The sequence below is a fragment of the Serinus canaria genome, chromosome 4, assembly GCF_022539315.1.
Source record: "Serinus canaria isolate serCan28SL12 chromosome 4, serCan2020, whole genome shotgun sequence".
Lineage (NCBI taxonomy): Eukaryota > Metazoa > Chordata > Aves > Passeriformes > Fringillidae > Serinus > Serinus canaria.
Genome location: NC_066317.1, coordinates 24,768,895 through 24,796,536, shown reverse-complemented (window position 1 = coordinate 24,796,536; position 27,642 = coordinate 24,768,895). Strand labels below are relative to the sequence as shown.

The following is a 27,642-nucleotide window of genomic DNA, read 5'->3' as shown; positions in this document are numbered from 1 at the left end:
GCCTGTGTCCATGCTTTGATGTGTTCTCCCTCCACACCCTCCTGTGGGTTAAAAATGAAACTAGACTGCATTTATAATGGGTGTGTGAATATCTGTATTTAGCTGCTGCAAGCAGGCTCCTGGACTGAATCCTTGTATGTGGAGAAACACAGTTTGGCCAAATGCAGGAACGGGTGTTTTCTGTGCTCTGATTGTGGGGACACTCAGACACATGTCATCTCATCAGTTCAGACATCACAGCCTAACAAATTCTGACATATATGTGTGTGCTGGGTTATGAAAAGGGATAAAGGGAGATTAAATACCCTTTAATTCCTCCTTAATGGTCCTGAAGTGTGTAAGTCACGGTTAGGGCTGTGGGAAGAAGGCTGGTTTGGGTCTGCAGTAAGGACGCAGGCACACAGGTTTATTTCCAGTGAAATAAACAAATGTAGCTGCCTCTAAACCTCTGAAATTGATTTGCACATCCAGCGAAGCAGGGCTGAACATCCTCCCTGCAGTGCCCATTGCAGAGGGCAGGAGCCATCCTTGCACCTTCAGGAAGACCAGGACAAAAGATGGGGTTCCTCCCAAGTGGCAGATGGGGTTTGCACGTGGAGGCAGGTAGCTCAGAGGAATTGTTTTCTCCTGTTACTGTGCAACACTTCTGCATCCACTTTTGCATGGCATGCTTTAATCAGCAGCCCTCCCCTCTTGGCCCCCGGGCCTTGAAATTCCACAAAACCCAATTAAGAGAGATGAGAGAGCTCTAGCATGTATACATATGAAATTTCAGAAGGCTGAAAAAGAGACTCTTAATACCATAAAGCCTGCCCTAAAGTAAAATTTGCATCAGAAATCTACATAGTTAACCCCGTGAGGAAGACAGCGTAGCTGAGTACAACTTTTTTCCCCCCCAGAGGGGTAACTTATCCAGGTCTGCTCAGTTTGGCATCAGCCTGCTTGCAGCTGAGGAGTGCTGCAGAGCAAGCCCTGTGCCTCATATACGGCCTGCAGAGAGCATCAAGGAATTGTGGCTCCCACTTCAGAGACTGTGCTGCAGTGTCCCAAACAGAACAAAACAAAAAACCACCCCAGCCTGAGAAAATCATGCAGACTTCTGTAGGTTGGTAACCAAAAGCAGACTGGGTGGATGAGGTGCTTGTGTAGACTCATTAAAGGGAGTATTCAAGACTGATCTAATTATCACTTACAGATTCAGCACGTTCAGCCCAGGGTTCCAAGTATTTCATGTCTTACTAACCTGGTGCTACACTGGCTTGTTTAAATTGCCCATCATGAACTATCCTGAGAAAGACAGCCACCTTTAAAAGAATTACAAGCCAACAAAAAGCCCTCAGCAAATCCACTCCTTTCTGTATGGCTTGAGTGTTGAGAGGGGAACTGGGGATAAAGCTTTATTCCCCTTCCATGCTTTTATCTATCTCTTTTGCTATCTTGTTTGTATAAGATACAAAATTTCTCCTCCTATTATCCTACTTACAGCTTAATCACGTACTAATTGGGGACCTCACTTCCATTGCTCTGCTCTTTTTTGAGTCCCTGTATCCTGCCTAAGAACAGTGCACAAGTACCCTCTTCAATTAAGAGAAATTAAACAAGAGCTAAAAACTCTCATCTGAAGGCTTTAGATGATTCCCTTAGCTGACAGCAATGGGTTTGGCTGTAAAGTGGCTGAAATCTGGGGAGGACGGCGGTGGGGACTGGGCAGTGTGCTGGGAACACAGGTAAGTATTTCCCTGCAAAAACACGAGGCCTCAAAGCTGCTTTTTTTATTACCTCCGGATTCTGCAAAGGGCTGGTTATCTCACGCTGCGAGCCAGCATGATCAAAGCCCCGGGAAAGGTCAGGCATTCCTCCAGGAGTGACACTCAGCTGCCTGCCGGCAGCGCTCCTCCAGCCCACAGCCCGGCCCAGGCACCGAACTGAAATCCTTTATCTTGTTAACGAGTGAACCTACAGATTAGCCAGCCTGGCCTTGGCTTGATGTCGAGAGCATGTAACACCTGGCCTGGGCCTTCTGAAGAGGAAAGGTGGTTGTTTTTAACAAAAATAATGTTGTGGGGGAGGCGGCATTTCCTTCCTCTGCCTTAGTGCGAGAGAGTTAATGCCGATAAAAGCTGCGCTGTCTCTGTCTCACCGAGGGGCTGCTCTCCTCATGCTCTCAGCTCCCAGTGCTGTGCAGTTGGTAACCACGGTGAGTGCCAAAATCCTGGCTAGATGAGAATCATCAACAGTGACTTCCAGTGAGAGGATGTTGCTTTCTCTTTGATAGACTCTGTTTGATAGACTGGCATTCAGTTTCTCACTTGGAGCTGGCTGTCCCCCACAAGCTGCTTGTGCGTGGACAGGGAGCTTTGGGAGGGCGAGGGGAAGGAAGAGGTGTTTGAGATGAGCAAATCCTGTCTGGCTCTGCTTCCACACACGAGGTGCCATCGTTTGGCATCTGTGCTAGTTCAGTGGCATGGGAGAAGTGCATCCCTTGAGTAGGGGCGACAAGGATTCACCCCATGGCTCATGGCCCTGTCTCTGGCTGTCTGGAGGCTGACTGTCCTTGTCCTTGTTGGTTGGCATAGGGTATTTGGCATCTTTGTCTTCAGGCATGGATGCTGAAACTCTGAGAAAGGCAAGTGGACTTCTGCCTGTTTCATAGTGTGAGTAGTGAGATGGTGGAATTATGTTAACTGCCTGAAATTGGGGGTAATTTTCAGTTTCAGATGAGGCTAAGGTATCCTTATTCTAGGTGTAGGATAGCAGTAAGAGGAACCATAATTTTTCTCCATCAGAAAGGGTGCTTTTGCCATAAATAGGAAAATAAATTTATTTTTTTAGAGCAGAGCACTTGATTCCTTGATTAAAAGGCTTAAAGGAATGTCCCCTAATCTGTCTCCCAGCCTCTTTCTTGAAAAAGGGGGCAGTAAAAATTTGCCTCATCTGCAGATAAATGTAGCAAACTGTGTGGCCAGCTGTGGACATGCAGCCTCTCGAGCAAACTCGAAATGTCTGTGTGCAGCATCCACGGGGCCTGCAGCAGGAGTGCCTGTGTCTCCTGCCTGACTGCCAGATGATCTTCAGATCATCCAGCTAAAAAGTCTGCTCCCTCTGCAGGGGAAAGGTGAGGGTCTGCTCCTTGCCTCTGAAATGATGGCAGTGCGGAAGGAGTCTGCCTGGTCCGGTAGGAGCAGGGGGAAGCCAGAGAGAGCAGGAAGGAGTAGGGGAAAGAAAAAAGCCAAATAAAAAATTGTCTAAAAAAATTGTCTAAATTGTGTAAAAAATTGGTATGTGGTGGCCAGCCTTGCCCACATTGCTGGCTGGGCTGGCAGCTGGAGGGGTTGCGGGGTGGGAGCATTGCTGGCAGAGCTTGCCCAGCCCCAGTGCCAGGCCAGGCTGGACGCTGCAGCAGCTCCAGGGTTTGCTGCCCCACAGCAGCCGCTGGAGGATGGGCAGGTCTCATGCAGATCCCTTGTGTGTCCACACCCAAAAAGAAAAGGATTAAAGTTGCTTTGGGGCATCTGTGGCACTCTTGACCATTTGCCCTGTCAGCAGTGAAGGGGGTGAGGGCCTGAGTGCTTCCCCAAGCTCTCCTGGCATGAGCTATTTTTTTGCCTGATAAATTGTTTAGTAGTGTTTTGCAGACTCTAACACACTGTGTTTCTCCCAAGCACAGCCTTTATTGCAGTGAAAAGTAGCAAAGAGGGATGTAGTTATGATAAGAAACTGTCCATCCTGGCCTCTGCCATGCTTTGAGGGGGGAGTTAATTGTGCAGGGGAAGACTAATTGAATGAAAAATCAAACTGTTGGTAATGACAAGGTGATGGTAAACTTTGGAAGTGCCTCTTTAATGCAGTCGATCATAACTCTCATATAATGTTGTTTGAGTTTAGTAGGATTGAAATATAATTGCAGGGTGACCCATTACTACTCGTGGGGCTCTGTGTGCAGCTCTAAGCCCATCTGGAAGGGTGATTTACTGGAGGCTTGGGCAATCTGGCAATTTAGGCTCTTTTTTTATGATGTTTAGACTTCTACCCATGTTATAAAGCACAGCCCAGGGCTTTTATGAGGACGTAGGTGCCTGCTGCACAAAACTTAGGTTGTGGGCAGGGTGTGGTTTTTTTTGTTTTTAAGAGTAATTTTTAAATTTTAAAGGCAGCTCTTGAATTAAAAAAAAAAAAAAAAATCAAGTCTACTAGCAGGCAGAAATATCCTGTGCAGGATTTAAAAGGCATCACGTGTCTTGTGCATACCAGCAACCTTTTTTTAAGCCCTGTGGCCAAGTGGGTGAAGAAGCTTAGTGATAAGAGACCAGATTGCGTGGGGTGAGAAGAGGGAGTAGGTGAGCTCCATGTTTCTTCCTGTCTCCCCCATCTCAAGGGCTGCCACCCCAGCCACCAGAGTGTCTGCAGGTCAGTGCCCAGGACAGCATGGGTAAGGCTTGAAAGCTGAAGGAAGTGCCTGGTTTTGGGGAGCCTGAGGGTGCTGTGCAGTTAAATGAGCCAAGCAGGGCCAGGAGGCCCAGGAAGCTTCCCAGGGGTGAGTACAGGGCAATGGAGCAGAGGCAAGGATGGCTGGTGACCAGGGCTAGTGAAGAGCTGGAGGAGAGCCAATGCCACCAACACAGGGAAAGATGCATTTTCTTAGAATCATAGAATATCCTCAGTTGGAAGGGACCCACAAGGATCATCGGAGCCCAAGTCCTGGCCCTGCACAGGACACCCCAAGAGTCACACCACATGCCTGAGTTTGTGTCCAAACTCTTCTTGAACTCTTGTCAGGCTGCTGCTGTGACCACTTCTCTGGGGAGCCTGTTCCAGTGCCCAGCCACCTTCTGGGTGGAAAACCTTTTCCTGATATCCAACCTAAACCTCCCCTGACACAGTTTTGCTTAGGGTCCTGAGGACTCCTTGGGTCACAAGTGTGTGTTTCAGTGGGGATAGGCAGCTCTTAGAGGATGATCTAACTCCAAAGCTGATGTAGGAGCATCTCTCCAGAGCTCCTTTGTTGGTTTCCCTCTGTGCCTGGAGGCAGGGCTTGTCGTGAGGTTGCCATATCTGCATTTTGGGGAGCAGAAGAAGAATGTTTCCTAAGCTGCCCTGGGAGAGATGCACACAGGCACAAAAGTGGGGTGCTCTATCTTATCTGGATATCCTTTTTCCACTCCACCTGCAAACAAGCAGCTTGCACAGATCCATTATAATTACAGTCCTCCCCTTACCTCAGTCATCTCCCACCATCAGCCCATGGCTGGGAGGCATCAGTCTGGATTTTTTTATGTCTTCTAAGATGCCATTTGGCAAACAAGACTAAAAATAATGAGCATTTAGATTTTGTGGCAGCTGCTCAGCATCCAGCTGTGTTATGTGGTAGGTTTATTACTCCTCCTTGTTTCAAGAGTCCAAATGAAACATTCGGCATCAATGGTTTGGGCCAAAAAAAGTGTTTCCAGCCCTGCTTCTTTGAGCTCATGCCTTCTTTGGGTCATTCGTTGCTCGTCCTTAGCTGTGTGCTGTGATTTTTGTATTTTTAGCTACATAAAAATGTAATTTTAGGGCATGTTTTTGTGTCTCATTGATGTGACAAACCCTCGTGGGAATGATCTATAAAATTAAGTTAGTAGCTTTTCAACACTTTTGTTTGTACTGAAATGATCTTGCACAATGTGGTAGAGAAATAATTCCTGTTGTGACCTTCTACGGATGGTTCAAATAACCTGTCTAAGAGACATCCTGTTTCTGGAGGGCCCTATTGCTTTAATTCCTGTTAAAATTGGTTTTGTCTTCTGTGGAACAGTGCTGCTGAAATTAAGTACTTGCAAATGCGTTTTACCTCCAGATAAACGTTGCAGTTTGCATTTTCAATCCCAGTGAAGCTTTAGCAGACTGCTACTTTTGGCCTAATCATTTGTACATTTTTAAGGATTTTTTTTTTTTTAGTTTAAAAATGAATATTTTATTTTAAGCCTTTGGACCATCTTGCCCACATCCAGTGATGGATGTCTAATGAGATGACTTTTTGCCTCCACTAAATGGTTATATTGTTTGCACTGATGTATGCTAAGACTTGATGCATTAAATCTTTGGTCATTAGCCGATGCCATTAGCAGAAAAGTCCAAATCACTTAGAGCTGGGTCTTAAGACTTTTCATTAAAACCTGAATTTGCATGTTATTGGATAAATCTGTTAATACGGTTTAGCCGGACTCAAGGAAGTTACTTGAAAACTTTTTACAGGGCTTACGCAGGGTCAGTGATGCCTGAGAGCCTCGAATTTGGAGAAAATGTCCCCTCTGAGGGCATGGATGCGGCAGCCCCTGCATCCATCCCACCCGGCCCTGCCTGCCCCTGCCACCTGTAATGCTGTGCACGCAGCCCCAGCTGTCAGCACTGCACTTCATGTTGGGCTCAGGTCTGCTCCACTGCTGCCAGGAAAGCCCCTTGAAGGAGCTAAAATCCCAGCAGCAGGCTCTCCTCACCTCATGGCTAATTGGGGCAGCCACCTTGCAGCCAGAGAGGGCTTGGCCTCCACACTGGTTTCCCTGCAGGAGTATTCAAGCAGCATCCGTGTGATGGGATGCAGGGCTTGCCAGGAGCAAAGGCCAGCTGAGAGGAGTCACTGATGTCATCCAATTTGTCACTCCTCTACCATCACATCAGTTCCTCTATTTTTTTCTTTTTGTCCCCTGTTTTTTAGAGGGCTAATGAGGCAAGAGCACTTCCAAAACCATCAGTCAGGTTGGGTAGTTTGACCAGCCCAGCATGATCTCTGCTTTGCTAGAAGTAAGAAGATGCTGCCTGGTCAAGCTCTAAGTTGCAGACTCAGCTGTGGTGGACAGAGGTTTTGAAAATGTGAAGGTGTGCCAGGTGCTCGGCCAGGTGTGGAGCCCTTGTCCTTACCTCCTATGTGACTAAGAGATGTTTTCCCATACATGTCATACTCTTGCATTTTCTTAACTGAGAACATCTCTATTCAGTGCACCTTGAAAACTGCAGCTCAGAGAGAAGTTGACCCATTTCTCAGTTTTCTGGGCCTCTGATATCAGTCTTTGTTATGACATACGGTGTTGGATAGGCTGTAACATAGACTTAATATAAATACATTTAAGAGAGGTCCTATTTCAAGCACTTTTGATCCACTGTGTGTGCAGTGCCGAAAGGCATCTTCCTGTCACCAGGGTGCAGGATGGATTTTTTTCTTGGTTCCCCCCAGGAGCCTGGATCTGTATCCTGTGGGACTTGAGGAGGCCAGTGAGGAAAAGTCATCCCATCCTGTGACGCACGTTGTCTGCCAGAACAGAAATGCTGGGCTTCAGAGGTTGTTGTGGGACAACCTGCTTTCACACAACACTTGTGTGCTTCTGTGGTAGATGGAGTTTTACTTGCCTGAGCCATTTCCAAGGTTTGAACGTTGGACTGAAGCACATCCCTCTGCCTGTGGAGAAGCACATGATCTTGTGGGTCTGAGTACGCCAGAGAAAATGCCAAAGTTGCTGTGAGCAGGGATCCTGATAACCTCAAGGCAAGAAAAACAAGCTCATGTCTTTGTCTTAACTCAGCAGACAGCTCTGGTGACAGAAACCAGAGCAGCTTTGTCCCCAGGAAAGAGCTGAAGATGGCACAAGAGGTGGCACCAGGATAGACTCCAATCCCCTTCCCCGCACTCAGAACCCATGGGGGTCCCTGGTCACATTCCACATTTCCCCCCTGGCAAGCTGCTGGGCTCTGGGCACTGGCTCCTCTGATGTCCAGTGGGCTTCCTCTGGTGACTTAGGACAATTGTCCTTAATGTCCAAGCAAGAAATAAGCCAGAACTCTGAAACCCAGGGGCTCAGGCTTGGGTTTGTTAAAACATTGCTGTACCTCTGTTCTCTTTAGCCACTAATGAACTGAAAGTGTTCTGGACAGGTCAGGAAACAAAGGGGAAAACATCTTTCCAGGTGATGGAATTGCTTGGATGTGACAAGGATGCGCTAGGCTAAAGAGAGGATACTGTGCAGGGTAAAGGCCCATGGGCTGTGTCACCATCCAGAGCATTTGCAGTGGCAGCAGTCCCATTTAGCAGGTTTTTGGGGCTGCTAAGAGACTCCTGGGTTGAGTGTGTGATTTGATGATGCAGGTTCCTGCTTGCTGGGTGTGGGGGTCATCTTTACATCAGGAAAAAGAAGAGCTGTTCAGGATGTCCAAAGTTAAAGGACCTTCTTGCAGAAATCAGAGCTTAAAATAAGCACTGGCAGTCAAATTGTGGAGTGTTTGCTGGCAGCTGATCTCCATCTAAGAGAACTCATTGCTGAGTTTAGAGAGTGAAATAAGACATTGCAGAATATTGTAACAGAGAAAGTCTTTTCTGTGAGCATGTGGCTTTTCTGCTAATTAAATGCCCTATCAGTGATATTTCCCAAACCAATGGGCTGTGTAAAACTGGGTGTAATCTCTGCAATTGTGAATCACAGTGCAGAAATTGGCATGGGCTGGTCTCTCTTGATCAGAGCCTTACAAGACCTGCCTGGCTCCCCACATGGCTCACCAGCACTCCAGGTCTCCCGACAGCCTTCCTGAGCAGGCAAGAACAAACAAATTAAAAAGTCATGGGAGAGAAGAAAATGAAGATAGCAGGGGATTTCTAATCAAGCTATTTTAATACTGGGTGTGCTTTAATCACTTACTTAATGGCAGTGCTTAATGAACACTTGAAATAAAGCATGTTTCTGTCAGATATTCAACACCAGTGTTTTTAAAGCTGTCTTGAGGGAACTCAAATGCTTATTACAAATTTTAAGAAAAAAAAAATCTTAGTTGTGCTATATTAGTTTCCAAGATTGAAGGGGAGGGAGGGATGAAAAAGTTGGAAAAAGACAAAAATGTAGACAAGCCAATAGTGGTGGTTTCTCACTAATGTTGCAATTAACCTGAATTTAGTGACCGATTATAATCAATCTATCCAGCTAGATCCTTATTCTAGGCTTTGTCAGATCACATTTACACTTTCCTTTGCCATGCTCCTCTGGCTGTTGCCCAGAATTTTGTATTGCACCCCAACCCTTTGGGCTTCAGGCAGAGCAGATTTCTCCAATTCCTCTTGCCTGTCCTTGTATACTTCCTGCACCTTCAGCTGTAACACCTCTTTGCTTCTGGTGCTGGTCTTTGTGCCTGTGGACTGTGCCATGGTCCTGTTGGCCATGAAGCTGCTTTTCCATGCATTGCAGACACAGACACTTGCTCCTGGGCTTCCCAAAAAGGAAAGTGGTGTGAGCAACTGGAAAAAGGTCACAAACTTTTCCTGCTCCCAGTAACCATGGGAAGCTCTAGCACGTATCCTGGGTGCCTCCTTTACCTGCTGCTGATGTACTGGCAACTTCTCTCCAACTTCTGAGTGCTCCTGGCATGCTCTGGCTCTGGTTCCATGATGCATTGTGTCCTTGGGAGATGGGGAAACTTCCAATAACTGACTTAGAGTAACTTTCTTGTTCTGCCTTTTCTTGACTCCCAGCACTAAGTGCAACTTAGTTCCATGGTGAAGAGTTGAATAAGGTACATGAGGAAAAGGAGGGCTTTTTTCTGACCTCGTCAAGCCATCAGTCTGCCCCCTGAAATGTGTGGCTTTGATTTTAGTTTTGTTCTGAGTAAGTGTTAGCAGTTGTGAAGCTGAAAGTTTCACATCAGCATCGATGGCAGCATTTCAGCGCACCTCCTTAAAATGGCGAGTCCCTGGGGTGTCCCCCCTGCTGCTGGTGAGCATGAAAGGTCAGTGAGATAAATGGCCTCCTGCTGACCAGTTGTGAAGCAGGGTTAAAAGCCTGCACCTTTTTTATTTGTCTTTCATAAATCACAGTATTCCTAAGCCCCTGTTTCCTGTGAGCAGCTTGTTCCTGCGGGCGTGCTTTCCTATCCCTGTTCCTTTTAGCTTCAGGTGAGGCTAAAAGTAATGCTGCAAGCCACCCCCCACCATAGCCATTCTGGCATTTTCCCAACTGCACTGTCCAAGGATTGGAGAAGGTTTTGAAAATTAAGCATAAAATTATCTCTGCTGTCAGGAGCCTAGAAAGAAGCTGGCTTGGGACATAAAAGTCTCTTCTCTAAACAATGGTTTAGGGACAGGGGAGTAACCTGAGCTCTAAATATTGACCTTGCTGCATCTCTGTGAAGTTGTCAATGAAAAGGGATTGTACCGTTGCTCCCGGGGAGGTGGCAGATTGTGATTGCTATTACTGCTGGTGCTGATGAGCTCGTTTCCTCTACTGGTAACTAGTTTTGGCCAAAACACATTACTGTTACCTCCTGCTTTTCCACCCCTAGTATTTTACTGCAGCCTGTCTGTGATGAACCCAGACGTGGGCCTGGTTTTGACATTGCTCCAAAATAACATTCTTCTTGATCTTGCATTTTTATTGCAACAGCTGGTAGGCAAAGACATAAATACAGAGTTAGTTTAGCCATTAAAATGCTGTTGGTATTTTGACCGGACAGCTGAAACTGCTGTCTTCTGGGTTTGCTGAAACCTTTAGCCAAAGGATGATTTCAGGGCTCCAGAAATGAGAATAGGGTAAAAAAGGGATGATTTTTTTCTTGCCTCTTTAGATCAAGGTAGCCTCAAATTCTCCCATAATAACAGGACCATTTAGTCCTTTTATTTTGAGGTACTGCAATAGCAATAGTGGGAGGGTTTGGAGATGTTTTGGTGGTGGGTTTATTTTTTAAGGAGCTATCTGTTGTGTTTTCCCCCTAAATTTAATGCTTGCTATCAAAAAGTTGAAGCTGTTTCTTCAAATGACCCCCTCTTTCAGGAGTGAAAGGGAATGCATGCAATTATTCATCCTTAAGTTGGTTTGTTTTGTTGTTTTTTTTTTTGGTTGACTTATTTTAGTCTTAATTGAGAAGACCATCTGCTAGTATCTGTAACCAGTGCATAACTTACTGACAGGATAGGAGGAGTGGACAGGCTGGGGCCTTTTTTTGCTTTTTAGAAGCGACTTTGTGTTTAAAGAAAAGAGGAAACATAAAAACCAACCCAGCACCTCTTTGGATGTTGAGGAGGGACGCTCGGGTCTTGTGTGCAGAGGCTTGCTTGCCTCATGGTTCTCTGCAAGCTCCCTGCCTGCCTGCAACCTCCTTTGTAGATGTGTGTCCTTTGAAGGGTCATTAATTTAATATCTTTCTCTGTGCAGCAGCTGGAACAAATGGTGGCCCCAGCTCCAGCAGGAGCTCCCAGCTGCCCGCCTCGCCCAGCGCTGACCTACAGGCATTTTTGCCGTGGCTGTCTCAGGCTTTTTATAGTTTTTGCACACTTGTTGCATATAAGATACCTTACAGGTGTGGGCCTTCAGGGAAGTATTAGCTGTCTGTTTGGGCAGGGCTTGAGGTTTGTTTTTTTCTGGACTCTTGCTTTTCTTCAGAAGCATTTCAGAAATGAGGGAAATCTTACTGGGTTCAGACTGAATTTGTGCTGCAGCATTTCACCATGAACTCACCAGAGATTAATCTAAACTGTCTCACAGTGTGCTCCTCGGATGAGAGGGCAGGCACATGTCTGAAATGGTGAGTGGCTCTGTGAGTGCAGGTGCAGCACTGCCAGTGCAGGGCACTTGAAGGGGTCACCCAACCATGTGGCAGCAGCTGTGCCAGTGTCGCAGCCAGGGGATTTCTCACCCTGCTCCTTGCCCTGGCCAAAATTCCTGAGTAAGTTCAAGCTTTACCACTTGCAGGCTGTGATTGCTGTTTGCAAGGGAAGTCTTTGCTGTTGTCCTGACCTGTTCCTGAGTTACTTGAACACAGCCATAGCTTTAAACAGGTGTCTGGTGCATAGCAAAGCTCCTGCTGGGATAATGCCGACTGCTGGGTCAGGGCCCTCTTCCCTGCAAGCTCTTACCTTTTGCCCACCAACATTGTACTGGGGATTTTGGGGTTTTATTTCAGGTCAGTCATAAAACTGAATAGTAGTTTCATCTTAGCCCTAACTGGCCAAATAATTTGTCTCCTGCTGTTTCCAGTACAGTTGTGTCCTCCAGGGGACTGTCCCCTGCCTGCACTGCCTCAGTTCAGCCTGAGAGCACATGCTTGGGAGAAATAAAAGATACCAACTGGGAAGGCCAAGCTGATGAGGAAAAGTGCCCCAGGGAGGGCTGCACAGAGGCCAGCTCCCAAAGGATGCTGGAGTGGTCTGTGCTGCAAGACTGTGCTCTGGGACTGAAGCCCTGGTGGCTGTCTGGTCTCTGAGAAGGTTGAGTCACTCAGGAGTGTCCCTTTGAGCTGAGTGCTGTGGGGCACAGCTGTGTGTCCCTAGGCCAACAGAAATAGGCTGTCCCTTTGCCATTAGCCTTTAGTGCTTGTCACAGGTAACACATGCATGATAAGGTGTCCTAAAACAGAACAGGAGGTCTTCAGGTTGTAAACAACAAGTGCTCTTTTTTCGTAATTTACTTTTCCAAATTGCATCTCTTGTGCTGAGCTGTATGTCCCATTTCCTTTACTTTCCAGGTTGTGTGAAGAGCCTTAGGCACAGAGATTGGAACTTCACTGGTGTGGTAATACATCATTTATGTGGCCTCAGAGCTGTGCTAGGGACAGCTTCAACAAACGTTCAGCTTCTCCAGATTGTCTTGGAAATGAGAATAGAAATGGAAATTTAATCCTCATTCACTTTATTGTGGTTTTAGAAGCTGCTTGAGTACCTACTTGCACCAAAATGCAATGTTTTGGTGGGTGGATGAAGTATAATTTCTGTACTGAAATACCAAAGAACCTCACGTAGGACAGTGCATGATTATGTAATTGTCTCGTTGAAGGCATGTGGACTGATTGGGTTTTGCAGATTTTCAGGCTGTGCTGAGGAGAAAAGACTCTGGACCATGCCTGAAATAGATATAAATGTCACCAGTGTGCCAGGGAGAGCTGGTTGTGGGCTTCATCAGCAGGAGCTCAGCAGGCCATGGGGAAACAAATTCCCCCTACATGGAGGTTTTGTTGACCAAGACTGAGTCTCTGTCAGTCTCTCAAGTTTTTCTGCAGCTGTGTGCGTTGTCTTTGGAGGATCTGGGGAGACAAATGTAGTAGGGATGCCATGTTTGTGGGAGGAGGAAGCCATTGGGTAAAGACTGGGAAGCAGGAGAAGCAGTCTCATCAGGACAGTTTTGTACCTCAGTGTAAGGTAGGATTTGTCCATGGTTCACAGCCCTGGAAAGCAGTAATGCCCACTGGGAGCAGTAGATGGTGGAAGGGGCTTTGGCAACATTCCCAGTCCAGGTGTCCCCAGGGAAAGGGTGCAGGGCAGTGTCCATGGGACTGGATGGGGTGCCTGGGGCCAATCCCTCAGCGCAGCAGCAGGTGGGAGGGTTGAGAGGGTGGCAAGAGGGGCATCCAGGTGTCTGCATATGAGGTCTTGGTCTCCTGCCCTGCACCCTCTCTGTGAGGAAGGCCCAGATAACTCATCTGGGTTGCCTTGTAGGGCAGGTGCCGTGGCAAAAACCACTTCAAGTCCATAGGGCTTTTGGAAAATATGTCATCAGGCCTTTCTCCTCCTGGTTTCATTGTGCATGTGTCACCCTGAGTGTCCTCCTGTGGTGATCTCGGGGAGGCTCAGCCTGTGCCCAGCGAGCCTCCTGGCTCTGTTGTCTCGCTGGGGGGACCAGTAGGATCTAGCTGCCAGAGATGCCCGTGTCTTCCCAAAGCAGTGTGGGGCAGGCAGGCTGGGAATCTTTGATTTATTGCTATTTTTTATTGCTACTTTTTTCCCTCCCAATTTCTGGCTCTGCAGACCCCCAAATGCTCTTAATGGAGATATGGCCCCTTTATATGTTAATTTTAAGCCCGCTGACAAGCGGTTTGCTTTTCTCCTGACTTCTCACGGTTCCTTCGCCCGTTGAAAGCCGCTGCCACGGGCTTAGGGGATAAGGTGCCGAGAATTAGAAAATAAAATAAAATCTGCAGGATGCTGGAGAGCGAGGGGGTACAGGGATTGGCATGCTCCAAGTATAAATGGGTGATTTTTGAAAGCGAGGAACCCTGATACCAGGGGCGTGCATGACAATTACATCCAGTACAATACAAAATGTTAATTACTAAATTTTGAGAAATTAATGCTGATTAGCAGCTGTGTGTGTGTGTGACCTAAATACATCTATTGCTTATCTTTATTCATAATATACAGTTTATTGTTGATAAAGTAATGGCTGAATGGTGGGCTGGCCCACAAGTCTCATAGCTAAAGACTGAGGCCTGGTTTGTAAATCGTCTGAAATTTGTTGGCATCTGTTTTTTGTGGAATTTATACGGATGGGGAAGATGAATAGCAGTCTGAGCTATCCCCTTTACAACTCAACTCATAGATATTATTGAGAATTCATATTGCTCTTATTATTTGGTCACAAAAATGGACCTAATGCTTGTTGGCTTTAAAACACCTACTAGCGCTGCTTTCTCTCTCCATCTTGCAAAATATAAGACAAGGCCGAAGCTTAAATTAAAATCCTCAGGTTCTTATCTCTTTCCCACAGGAAAGCAAATCTGTGTTGAAAACCGTAAAATTAAGAGGAGAGCAAGGATAGCATAATTTAGCAAAAATTCATGGCACCAGATTCTGAGCTATATGACTGGAGGGATAGGTCAGACATTAAGAAGATACTGCCTGCTAATGCAAGTTCCTTAAGGTGGTGCTCTGGAAACAAGGAAAGCAGAAAATGCTGCACTGGTTCCCGTTTGCTTCCTTTCCTCTACTCCTACCAGCCTTAACAATAAATTGAGTTGTCCATTTAATAATCCATCTGCTTCCAGAAGTCCAGAAAAATCATGGACTTGTGCATGGAGCTATGTCTTAATGTCTGCTTTGTGCCAGAATTTCAATAGTGAACTCAATGAAAATTAATTTCATTGGCCTCTTAAATTCTTTTTCTTTTTTAATTCCTTATGTTTGACAGGCTGTCCTTGCTGTCAGTGTGTCTGTCTGAAGGATAGCTTTATTTTTTGGTGGGGAGGGGGTTTATTAAAAGCCTGTTTTTTCCATAATTTTTTGTGCTAAGGGGCTAAGGTAGAGTGGCAGGCCACAAATGAGGAGTTCCTGTTACATGCTGCCATCATCACTGTGGCTCGTCCCACAGTGGGAAGAGCAGCTTGAGTTTTAAGCAGCATTAATAATGCAGGATTTCATTGGGATTGAGGTGTTCCGTTGTCTTGCAGCCTTGATCTTAAGGGGTAATTTTGGACAGCATCCTTCTGTCATGCTGCCTGCCTCCTCCCCTGCGCCTCTGAACTCTGGGAAGTGCTGGTGGGAAGTGTGCATCTTGCCCTGCAAGGACATCACCTTATGGCACCCATTTCAGGACCCTTGTGGGCGTTTGTAGCGCTTTGAGTTCTCCTTGATAGAGTCAGAGGCCTCCCAGCTGTCCTGTGCACTCAGCAGGTCTCCCCTCCAACTGACCCTCTTGAGAGGCCACTGCCAACTGCTCATATATGAAATCAGCCTTCTAAGGGTGACCTTTAGTTACCCAGTAGACAGACAGGACAAGAGTTTTCAACCAGACTTTGTAAAACTGCAAGAGAATTTGCTGTTCCTCTGGGGATGGCAGGGGTTTGTCCCAGCTGTGCCATGCCACGGCCATGCAGGAAGAGCAGTGGGAAGGAAGAGGGGAGCTGATGAAGCTTTTAAGGCTGGAGATACAGCAAACCTGTACTTTAAGCCTTCTTTTTTTAAATGCTGTTCCCGTAACCAAAGGGTTTCTCCAGCACTGCTGCTGACTCTGCTGTCCTTGGGTCACAGCCCTTGGTGCACAGTGCCTGCCTGCCCAGCACGTTGCTCCTCCTGCTCTGCAGCTCTCCATTTGCCATTTCCGCAGCCCCGTCTCCATGTCTCCCAAATGCCTTTCTTCCTGCTCCCGGCCCCCACCCATTTCCCTGCATTTCCTCAATATCTGCATCCCTCTTCGGGTGCCAGTGGTTTGAGGATGCCGATTCTGGCAGCAAACCCGGTTTCCAACCACTAGCCCCAATGTCATGTCTGTCCATCTGTTTCCCCCGCTTCAGTCATGCAAATATTTAAAAATAGCATTTTGGAAATGTTGGGTGGTTGGTTTTTTTTTTCCAAAGCAGAAGCTCCACCTCGCTAACACAATTAAATTTTTGTTCTTCTCTTGCAGTCCAACAAGGTGCCCGTGGTACAGCCTTCTCATGCGGTTCACCCCCTCACCCCTCTTATCACCTACAGCGATGAGCACTTTTCCCCGGGGTCACACCCGTCGCACGTCCCCTCTGATGTCAGCTCCAAACAAGGTGAGCCCATCCTTTCCCAGCACAGTGGGGATGCAGGGTGGCCCTGGTGCCCTTTGTGCTGCTGACAGAGCCAATATTGCCAATTTGTAATATTTTAGAGGGAAGCTTCCAGGTGCATAGGCCCACTTTCAGAGATGGTAATTCTGATGCGATGCTGATGCTTAACTTGGCTGCTTACATTTTTATGTTTGTTCTAATGTGATAATTTGGGCTTGCTTTTCTCATCAAAGTCTTTCAAAATCTCAGTAAACAGTAGCCAGTCTTCACCATCTCCTGTGATGCCAAAGGCTGGCAGCCTGCAAATACAAAAAGGGCAATCATCCCTCACCTTCTCAAAAATAGGGGACAAGTGCTTCAGTAGTAGTGTTATTGAAAGCTTTTCTTTCACTTTATTTTGTGTCCTTGTATTCTGGCTGTCCATATTCTTCTGTGTGTCAGTTACCATAATCAAAGTATGGCCCATAAAACTAGTTTTGAGCCTGTGCAAGTAAAAGCTTTACAAATCTGACATTTTCTTGTGCTGGGTGCCTTCTGCAGAAAGCATCTTTTTAGATGTCTGAGTCATGGATGTCAGTTTTCTCTGCACCTCTAGGACCCCTTAAGGCAAACACAAAAGCCTCCTAGCTCCACATCTGGGATTGTCAGACCAGCCCTGCTCAGGGTCAGTGTGCAGTCCCCCTGGGAAGAGCGGACAGTCTCCAAGGTGTCAATCCCAGCCTGTGCCAAGAGCTGCTGCCTGGTACCCAGGAGAACACAAAGGGATTCCTGGGAAGGGTGTGCTTGCTAGCAATGGGTTGCAGGAGCTGGGGAGGGATGTGATGGAAGTTGGGTGGTGCAAGGGGAGGACTGGCCATGGCCATCACAGGTCTGAGCCAGGGTTTGGTAAGAACCTGAACAGAAAAAGCCTGCGTGGGAGAGCTGGTGGGCAGGAGGGAAGGAGAGCAGAGACTTTACAAAGGCATTCACTGTAGTCTGGATATCTCTTCATGGGCAGGAAGCCTGTCAGTGCCACGACTGGTCCTGGAGGGTGCCTCTCTCTGCCTCCCTCTGCGTTCACGTGTCCCACCATGTGCTGTGGCACCCATTTGACAAAATCCTGAAGCTCTGCTTTACCTGGGCACACATCCATATGCACAGTTGTCCCATTTATCTGAAGAGGCTTTTAGTCACCATTGTTTAGGGAGAGAGACTTTTTTTGTTCTATCTTTCCCTGAATGCCTAGGTTTTATTTTGGCTGTGCTATGGAGATAATAACATGGGCTACATCCAGAAAATGCTATGGCCTGGTGGCTCTGTTTGGTTTTTGCTGTTTGTTGGTTAGTTTTTTTTTTTTTTACTAGGGAGGGGGAGTACAAAAAGCACTCTGCCTGGAAAGCCTGGCCTGTAAATACGTATACAATATCTGTTTCAGACTTGGAAGAAGCAAATGGAGACCTCCTGTCCTCATTTATCTTCCTCCTTTGCATCAGTGCTCAGGAGAGGGATATTCACACTCATTCCTTGAAATCCCAGGGGTGCCACGCGATAAGAGAATGGGATTTCCACCTCTTGCAGAAGCTGGCTGTGACAGCTGGGGCACAACCCGCTGCTGCAGTTTGTGAGCTTAAGAGGTTTTTGCTTACTGCACGCTGAGTTTGCCCTTCTGTGCCCCATCTTTTTGCCTTTACCCCAGTTTATTTTTGTATTCCTGTACAGCAGACTCCAACTGAACAACATCTGGTTTGTTGGTTTTTTTTGTTTTTGCTGCACATCCTCTCTTCTGCTTCTTCTCTACCTTCTCCCCTGTCCAGCATCCCACCAGACACGAGTGCAAGCCTGCTGAGGGCCTCTTCCAGGAGGCACAAAGCTCATTGCCCTCTGGAGTTCCTGAACGGGCTCTTGATCCCTTTGCTCAGTGTCTGGCAGAGATGAGGATGGATGATGTGGATAATGCAGGCTGGAGACTACTGGTTTTGTCTGGGATGGTCTCCTTGATGTGTGTGGTCCTTCCGTCCATACTCCCTGTGTCGGCGCCACCGGCGTGTGGGAGCAGCCACAGAGAAGTAGCCCATGCAGTTGCCTCAAAGAGAGGATTTTTTTTTTCCTCAGGTCCTCTGCCAAACGCCTCCAACCATTGTTTCTGTCCTCGCCTCCCACTGTGGGTCTGGAACAAGGCACTGCCCTGGTGCCCTCGCCCTGGTGCCCTCCTCCCACCAAAATCCTCCAGCAAGGGGGTCTGCAGCAGCTTGCCCTCAGGACCAACTCTCGCACCCAGGGCACTTTGGGATGGACACACAGCTCCGCCTCCCTAAAGGCAGTTGCTTCTTTATTTTATTTTATTTTTTTTGTTTTAATTTTTATTTAGTTTTAATTTTTCCTTAACCCTCGCAAGAGAACTTGCTTTGGAGGGCACTGGCCATGTGGTAGCTCTGTGTGCTCTGAGGGCGCTAGGTGCTGGTAGCCCTCCAGAAGTTTTGGAACAGCCATAACAACTGTGCATTAGTTAAGAGAGAGCAGTGTTGTCTCCATGGGTCAGAACTGCAGATTCTGGGGAAGGAGTGGCCCAGTGGTTCCTTGTGCTAAACCTGGTCTGGCTGGGGCAAGGTTCTGTCATCACTTCCAGGAGTATCAGTCATCATCAGAGATGTGAGAGATGAGGCTCTGGGCTTCTTTTACACCTTGTTTGGTTTTCTTTTCTTTCAACCACTTGGAAAGTGTGTTCTCTCTCTTGTAAAAGCCCTGGGATATGTAAAGTGTTTCCTTTCCTGGCAGCTACCAGCTGTTTTACACCTTTGAAAAGACAGCTGGCCAGGAATTCAATTCTCACGTAGGTTGTGGTTTCCAAGTCTGAAAATCCAGGTTTTTTGAGACAATGACATCACTGGTATTATTTTCCATGCTTTCCTGTACACAGTCCTGACAGATATTCTTCAATTCTTGTAAACAAATTCAGAAGATTTAAGTAGAAACTGGGCAGGGGAATAAATCAGTAACATCAGTCTATAAACTAAGTGTCAAGGTAGCACACGCTCAGTCTTGGACCTTTGGAGTGTCACCACATAAATATTTAATATCCTTTTAAAGCAGCTGATTTAACATGTGAAGTAGACTTAACAATTCCTTCTGCTTCACCCCCTCTTCCCCAAACACATTTAAATAAACCAATGTCTTTGTGGCCTCTGCAACTGTAATTCCATGTCTCCTGGGGACACAAGGTTTAGGTGAAGAATGGAGACCACAGACCCTTTTGGGATAAGGATTAGCTTTAATCTTGAGGTGATTCTTGCAGTTGTAGGACTCTGTGTTCTGGGGAATGTGAGCTGATGGATCATTCCTGATGGGACTCTTATTTTTCCATGAAATACTACCATTGCAAAACAGATTGACCTTGGAGCCCACAGGAGTCAACTTGATGAAGAGCTTAGTTGGAACTGGAGTGACAATTGGAAGCCAAATGAATCATATCAAGTGTGACCATTACAGGCCTGAAAATGATTCTTAATTAACCACTGATCCTCTGTGGTAGCAAGTTTCCAAAATCTGTGAATCCATAAGGGAACCCGTGAAAATATAAAAGTAGCAATTTACCTAATCTAATAGCTCGGCTGTGCTCCCTCTTTGACACCGCTTTATTTTCCCCTTGTTTCATGATGTGTTAGAGGAGGTCCTCAGGATCCTGTCGGGTTTGCTGAGACCCTTGAGAAGACAGTAACACCTAATGCACTTCACAGGGGATCTAAACTTGCACAGGTCCTTACCCATACATTTATTTCCTCCTTCCAGGTTGTTTTTTCTGATATCTCCCTTTGAATTGCAGTACTGTGTGCAAATTGTTTTAAAGGTGGCCTGTGAAGCCTTTTGCTTTTAACACTAACCAAGAAGGTGGTTATTCCTAATCCACAGCAATATTCCATATAGTATCAGCTGGGAACTGCAGGTCATGGATGGAGTATTTTGAGGGGAAGTTCACTTGTTCTTCTGTGATTTTTAACAGGCATGTCCAGGCATCCTCCAGCTCCTGATCTCCCTACCTTCTATCCCTTGTCTCCAGGGGGGGTTGGACAGATAACACCACCTCTTGGCTGGTAAGATTTTTTAGCTTCTTTTCAGACAGGTGCATGTTTTACACACCAATCACTATTGTTGAATCAATTGCAGCAGTTACAATTGCAGCAAAATAATAATAATAATGTCCTTCCAGTAAGAAAGTGCTACTTTATTTTAGTTGAAAAGATGAAAAAAAGTTGAACTTTGAAATTAAATGAATCTGTTTTTTGAACACGTACAGGAATTGAAGTGTGTAGATTTCACTTTGAAGTCTGTATGTTTCTTATGGCTCGGATTTATGGCTCTTAGCTTTTAGAAAGATAGCAGAAAACAGTTCTTAAGTAATTAAATGCAAACTTTAATAAACAAAATTTCAATTACTGAGGAGAGGAAAGGTAAGAAAGAACTTTGAAGTGGGGGGGGTGGCAAATATTGAAACTGCCCCAAATAGAGAACAAACTTTTGTAGCCTGCTTCTTTTTACAGTTTCTATACAGAGAGAAGCCTCTGTCACTGGGAGATCTTGCTGCTCTTGCTAATGCTCTCATGATCTCTTGCTGCCACTTATGGTGTCATTTTCCTTTTGGAGGAAATGTGGTATTTTCGGAGGAATAGATTTGGCAGGCTGCTTCATGCTTGCTTTCAGTTCACTTGGAGCAGGGAATATGGCAACTCAGCCACAATTTCAGTGCTTTAGAATCTGTATTGTGACTAGCCTGTGCCCATTCAATGAGGGATACAGGTTTTTTTATTTTTTAATGTCTCCATGGGAGGGAAACATGATCTGGATGACAACAGGCAGAGAAAGAAGAGAGCAAAAGATGCTGAAATGTTGTATTGCTGGCATATCTTTCAGGAAAGGCCACCTGCCTTTTTGGAACAAATAATTAGTAGATATCAAACTAAAATATGGAAGTATCTGACCATCTATTTTTTGAATCTTTCACCCCCCCCTTTCCCCATTCTGCTGCTTAGCTGACTCCTCACTTCCACTGCCACCAGGCAGTTGCCAGCATGCATTTTCCAGATGTGGTCAGTCATTTCTTCTGAATGGTTTCTCGGTGAAGAAACTGGAGGGAGGGAAGAGGGAAAAGAAATAGAAGAGGAGAGACAAGATCCAACCTTACAAGGCTCAGGGATGTGTTCAGCAGCACTCACCAACAGTGGGACATACTCAGCTGTCCCTTATGCTATGGCTCCCTGCTGTGAGGTAGCACTGTTGAGACTTCCTTGAACTTTTTTTTTTTCCATTTCCTCTTCGCTTTGAGCACTGTTCATTTCCAGTAATGTGCTCCAAGAGTGAAATCTGTGTCCTGAACTTTAAAAGGCCAGGTTCCATTTTTTCTCATCTGAGAGCTGATGGACCAGTTGATAAGCAACTGTTTGAAAAGGATTGATGTGTGTGGTGTCCCTCTGGCTGGTAGAGGTGTTTGGGCTGGTATTTGCTCACATTACCATCGCATGCTACTTCAGGGGGTTCATTGTAGCCATCAAATAATCAAAATGTAGTGATGATGATGAAAATTAAAGACCTCAAATGATGGACTGGTGGCAAAATATTCTGTATATGTGGGAGTGCAAAGGAGACAAAAACTTCACATAAGCTTCTCTTACTGGACTGCAAAGTTTGATCTTTAAGTAGTAAGATAGACTTGTGTCATTGTGGGCTTTTATGTGGTTGGGTTGGGGTTTTTTAATGGAATCAGTTTCTACTTAGAAAAGCTGTCCACTTGTACCTCACTATAGCATATGCTAATGGAGAGAGTCCTAAGTTTTCAAAGACTTAATAAAACTGTTCAAAAGGCTTTTTAGCTTAATAATTCACCATCTGGTGTTTTCACTCTGATCTACAGTAGAACTATTCAGAATAAGATGCTTTTTTCCTAAGAGCTTGTTTGACAAATCTGATTCCAGTGCTTCTAAAACTAGGTGAGAGAGGGATGGAGATAGAGAAGTGTGCATGAGTATGTGTGCCTTGGGGGAGGAAGGCTGGTTGTTTTGCTTTCCTTCCCAGTGGAAACTTAGATTGGGAATCTTTCAATAGCAAGGGAGAAAGTTCAAAGCATTTAAGTATTCATTAGTTTCATTAGCAGAACTCTTGAAAGTGTTAGCTCTTACTATTTATTTGTGACTAGTACTGAGTTCCCATCAAGAGCTTGTAACTCTAGAATAACCATTGAATACCATATCATATGATTGATGGGTTCCTTTCTTCTGTGACCTCAGGCAAGGTCAGCCTGTATATCCCATCTCGAGTGGATTCAGGCAGCCCTATCCATCCTCACTCTCAGTCGACCCTTCCATGTCCAGGTAGGTGTAGGAGGTGAATGACTGACTGGGGAGTAACTGCTGGCATTATAGGGCAAGTTGCTCTTCTGCTTGCATCTTGGTCTGCCTTTGCTTGCTTTTCAGTCAGCTAAACCCTTATGCATACATTTTTATTTAACTTTTGTGTGTATATGCAGTTTGCCTGGATCCCACACTGGTCTCATTCAGCATTTCCTCGTCAGTCTCTGAAGTGTTGCAATGAGGAGCACCCAGTGAATTGTCAACAATTAATTGAGCTGTTTCATCTGAAATGAGTCATTAGTTCATTTCTAGATGCAACACATGGTGTTGTGCATAGCATCCTTGGGTTTTGCTCATGTCAGTATGCAACCAGGTGGATTGTCACTCCAGTCTGTGTTCTCTAGTTCCAATTTCAAAGTTGTTGGTAATTAGTCTTGAATCACATAGGTAATGCTCTGTGTGGAATCTTGCTCACAAGTAGGTATTCCATAGCCCAAAGCCACTAATGGCAGGGGATGCCAGCACAGTAATTGTACTGGTGTGTGACTCAGGCACTGTGTCTTTATGTCTAAGTGCAAGCAAGCAATGCTAATTGAGACTTGGCCATGACACACTCCAGACCTCCTATGCTCTGCTTTCGCATTCTAAAGACAGCTTCTGCATCCTGTGCTTGGTGTACAAGAGGTTGCAATATACAATTCTTGGGGTTTTTTTCTGTCATCTGTAGAAGAGACATCCTCCTGCACAGGGATTTAAGGCAGGCCACTTGATAAGTGGTAGGTCCTCTTACCTCTTTGTGTGTGGGCTCCTTTGGATTATCACTGTCCCTTCACTTCTTTACAGGGGAATGATAAGCATGTGCCTGTCAGGGTGATTGGGAAGAAAACACATTCTTTCTCCATGATAAAATCACTTGATTTGGTTACAGGGCTTTGTGTTTCCTTTATTTTGATCACATGAAGGAAAAGGGCAGCAAGGAGACTAGGGAATGGTGAAAGGCTGGATGGCATTCCTTAGCTATCACTCCTTCAGCAAAACTTTGGAGCATAAGCTTTTCATGTTAACAGTACTTTCCACCAGTTTAAAATACAGCATGCAGGTTTTCTGCTGTGCCTGAGCTTGCAATGCTCAGCACCTTCAAGACCTGTCTCAGCTGTCCTTGAGAACTACCTGGGTTAGTAGGGTGGGATTATTCAGTTAGTGGTATTTTGGTTTTATTTTTCATTTTCCTTCTTGTACAAATGAAAGAAAGCTTTAATTAGGACAAAAAAAAATCTCTCCCTGCTCCCATCCTTCATCCAGGATGCAGGATTTTCAAAGTTTATTTTAAGCATTCGAGGTAAGAATAGTGGGTTGAGATGAAATGATAAAAATCTTTTACCTTAAGTACCTTGAAAAGTAAAGAGAGCCATCAGGGACTTCTTGAAAAGACTCTTCTTTCATTTTATTTGTTTCTGCATGGCAGTTTCCTCCTTTGCATTGGCTGGTGGTGGATATTTCAAGGATGTTTATATCTTGGTGTGGAAATACATTTTTTTTGGTTAAGAAATGTGTATTTTTATTGCTAGACAGTGCAACAGTACAAATATTAAATATTTCTTGTGTGCATTGCTAAACGTGTTTGCCTGAAAGGTAATAAAACAACTTCTCTACAACCAAAATGTTGACTTGTTTGTTTGTTTGTTTGTTTTTCTTGAAAAATTGGGCTACAATGCACAAATCTTAGCCAAATATTTTTGGTGTGCTTTTTAAGAGTTGTCTTCATTGCAAGCTCCATAGCATTTGCATTCTTTGAGTGTCCTGCTGCTGTCATATGTGCTTGATGCCTGTCTTCAGTGAGGTTACAGATCTTGCCTTGTTTTCTCTTTTAGGTTTTCACATCACATGATTCCTGGTCCTCCAGGCCCTCACACAACTGGAATCCCTCACCCAGCTATTGTAACACCTCAAGTAAAACAAGAACATCTGCACAACGACAGTGAGCTAATGCATGTGTGAGTCTGCCTTTCTGCTCTAGCCCTTGATGAATAAATGTTTGAGAACTAACTCTATCTGAAGAAGAGTCAAGGATGCTTTAAAAAAGTGCCTTTCATGACCTCTTTGAATTTTAACTCTTCTTCCAGAACTAAAACAGGGACTGTGGGCTGCTGTTTGATAAGGGTAATGAGAAGCCATTTTTTCATTCCAGTCCAGCACTTTTAAGCTGTTGGCAACAGCCATCTCAATTCTGCCATAATCATGGACCTGTCCAGTTGTGACTGGTGCTTGAGTGTGAACTCATGAACTTCTGCTGGAAAAGTTCTTACCTGCAAAATTCACTAGTAAAAAGCAGTCTCATTGCTTAGTACTCAAGGCAAAAGACCTAGAAAAGAAGAGGATGAGAAACTATTCTCCTGCCTGTGGCAGTGGTCTTTTAGGGTACCATGGATAGTCTTTCAAAAAGATAATTGAGACAAGTTTGGAGCAGATTCACAGATTAAATGTTACTTGCTAGGGAATGTCAACCTGACGTCCTCCCTGAGTATTAAGCTAAAAGATAGGAAAGTGGATGGGACATGACCACTGAAATTCTCCTTCCTACTACTTAAGTGCTACTGTAACCACAAATTAGTAATTTGCCATTGTATCTTTTTAGGTTGAAGGGAAATTAATGCTTGTTTTCCTTTCCTTTCCCTTACCCAACCACGTTTTAGGAAGCCTCAGCACGAACAGAGAAAAGAACAAGAGCCAAAAAGACCTCATATTAAGAAACCTCTGAATGCTTTCATGTTGTACATGAAAGAAATGAGAGCAAACGTTGTAGCAGAGTGTACTCTGAAAGAAAGTGCAGCTATCAACCAGATCCTTGGCAGAAGGGTATGTACAGCAGGGTTTGTGAGCGCTCACGTGTGCTGCTAATTTGTGTTTCCCTTTAGCTGGGTGTGAAGACTGGTTTTCTGCTTGATGTGCAACTATCAAATTAGCTATAGAAGATAAAACATGCCACAAAAATAAAAGCAGGATCTTGATTTTCTTTTTTCAGCATTAGCAACATCATCAAATTTGTGTTTGTTCCACTCCCGTTATGGTTATGGTTGTCAGCATCTCAGACATTAAATACACTCACTCAAACATAGAAGGAGCATTCTAATCACATTCTGGGTCCTCCCTTAGGATAGTGTCCATCAGGGCAGGAAGGGATCATTCAGAGATGAACACTGGATGCCACTGGAGATGAAACTCAAAAGTGAATATAACATGGTCCAGCTGTAGCCATGCAGGTTGGGAGGGACCCACAGAGGTGATGGAGTCCAACATCTGCACAAAGCAGGTCCAGTTACATCAGGTTGCTCAGGAACCTTCCCAGCCAAGTTTTGAATGTCTCTGAAGTCATCAGCTGTGTACTGATGATCCCAGTTCATGTAGCACAGCTCTGTACTGATGATCCCAGTTCATGTAGCAGAGCCATGCTGAGTGCTGTATGCTTCTGTGGCATGGTAGGTGTGTTTTGCACTTTCCTCACTCACAAAAAACCCTATGCAGGCCAACTGACGGTACAGCCTTTGTGTTCTCTGCCAGTGTTGTTCTTCCAAGGGAAGGCAGCAGTGGTAAATGCCCATTTTGCAATTGACTCTCAGAAATGAGGAAAGGGGTGGCTTCTGTATCAATCTGAGTTTGAGTAGGGATTATTCAAATTCCCAGTGCATACCTCCTTTTGATCACTGACCAAGGCAGTATTGAGAGGCACTGTGACTCTCTGAAAACCTTGTACTTTTAAGTGGGAAATCTGTACATGACTTTAAAGTGCTCCTTTTATATTACAGTTGGAAGACTTTCCCCTCCAAACAGAGCAGAAATCTACTGGTACTTGTTCCAGTTCATGCAGTCTTCTGCTTTCTGTTGTTCTTGTTACCTCCCCTTAAAGGACATCTTGGTACTTGCCTTTTCCATGCTTTCAGGCAAGTCTCTAGGATCATGTATGGGCCATTTGCTTAAGAGCTGGACTTGATGATCCTTGAGAGTCCCTTTCAACTCACAGTATTCTGAGATCTGTGAGCTACTCTAACAGTGATGGCAGTCCCAGGTGATTGATCTTAGTTGCTTAGTGTGTCAGCCTTATTTTCTTGGCCTGAACCAGGGCAGTGGCTTATTTATCTCTGTTTTGGTAAGGAGTCAGCCTCAGCCTTGTGTGCTTTTTCTGCAGCTTGCACTCCTCTTTTCAAGTTACTGTTCTCCATGAAAGTACCTCACATTCCATTTTTCCTGTGGTGCAAACAAGGCATGAGTTATCCAACACAATTGCGTGGGCATTAATTATTGTCAAGTGCTTTGTTCAGTCATCCTGGTCACCATTTACCTTGTGCTGTCCCAGAGGAGGAACCATGAGGTGACACTTTGCATGCTGCTGGGCTCCCTGATGCCACAGCATTGTGTTCACCATCTTCCAGTGTTTGAATGTGCCTGTGGAGTTTGAGAGTTGCAGACAGGCTGAGCTGCTGTGCTCTCAATAACACATCCAACTTGCCAAGTCAAGGCAGACAAGAGCTTTCGTTCACATCCTCCAATGTGAACCAAACAACATATTAAATCATACAAATGTGATGTGATCTGAAATCTTAGTTCTGTATGTTAGTCTCGTATGAATGTCTTAATGATTTCTTAATTATTGTTTGGTTTTTGTATTTTTTTCACATAACTTCTTCACCCCTTACTTCCCATGGATGTTGTCAAACAAGAGGATGCATCTAATGCTGCAGCAGTGGAACTTAATTCTAAATAAAAGGCCTTTACTCTTTCTGGTTCAGGTCTATGATAGGTGTTTCAACAAGAACAAAATTATTAGATACTAATGTAGCTGGTATCTTTCCAAATGTGCAGGTTGTGAGGTTTTTTATTTGCTTTTTTTGGGGGGAGGTGTTTTTATTTTTAAGTACATGAAACCAGGAAATTTATTCCTGCTTGGCTACAAAGGTCAACTCATATAATTTGTAAGACTGTAGTTCTGTGATTTCTTTATCTTTGAAACTTTTGCAGTTGTAATTTCCTTTTTCAATCAGAAAGCAGGTACCTTAAAGTTCAATACTTAAAAGGTGATTTT

At 45.2% G+C, this 27,642-nt stretch overlaps 1 protein-coding gene across 4 annotated transcripts in view; it reads left to right on the top strand.

The window, feature by feature from the left end:
• LEF1 (lymphoid enhancer binding factor 1) overlaps positions 1–27,642 on the top strand; it is a 70,342-nt gene that overhangs the window by 24,319 nt on the left and 18,381 nt on the right. For 2 of the 4 annotated variants that reach the window (XM_030239229.2, XM_050973651.1), the window contains exons 4-8: positions 16,119–16,251; positions 20,225–20,315; positions 22,503–22,586; positions 24,437–24,559; positions 25,259–25,421. In XM_030239229.2, the coding sequence (XP_030095089.2) occupies positions 16,119–16,251; positions 20,225–20,315; positions 22,503–22,586; positions 24,437–24,559; positions 25,259–25,421 (594 nt within the window). The remainder of the gene's footprint in view (positions 1–16,118; positions 16,252–20,224; positions 20,316–22,502; positions 22,587–24,436; positions 24,560–25,258; positions 25,422–27,642) is intronic. The other 2 variants (XM_050973653.1, XM_050973652.1) reach the window with 1 other exon arrangement.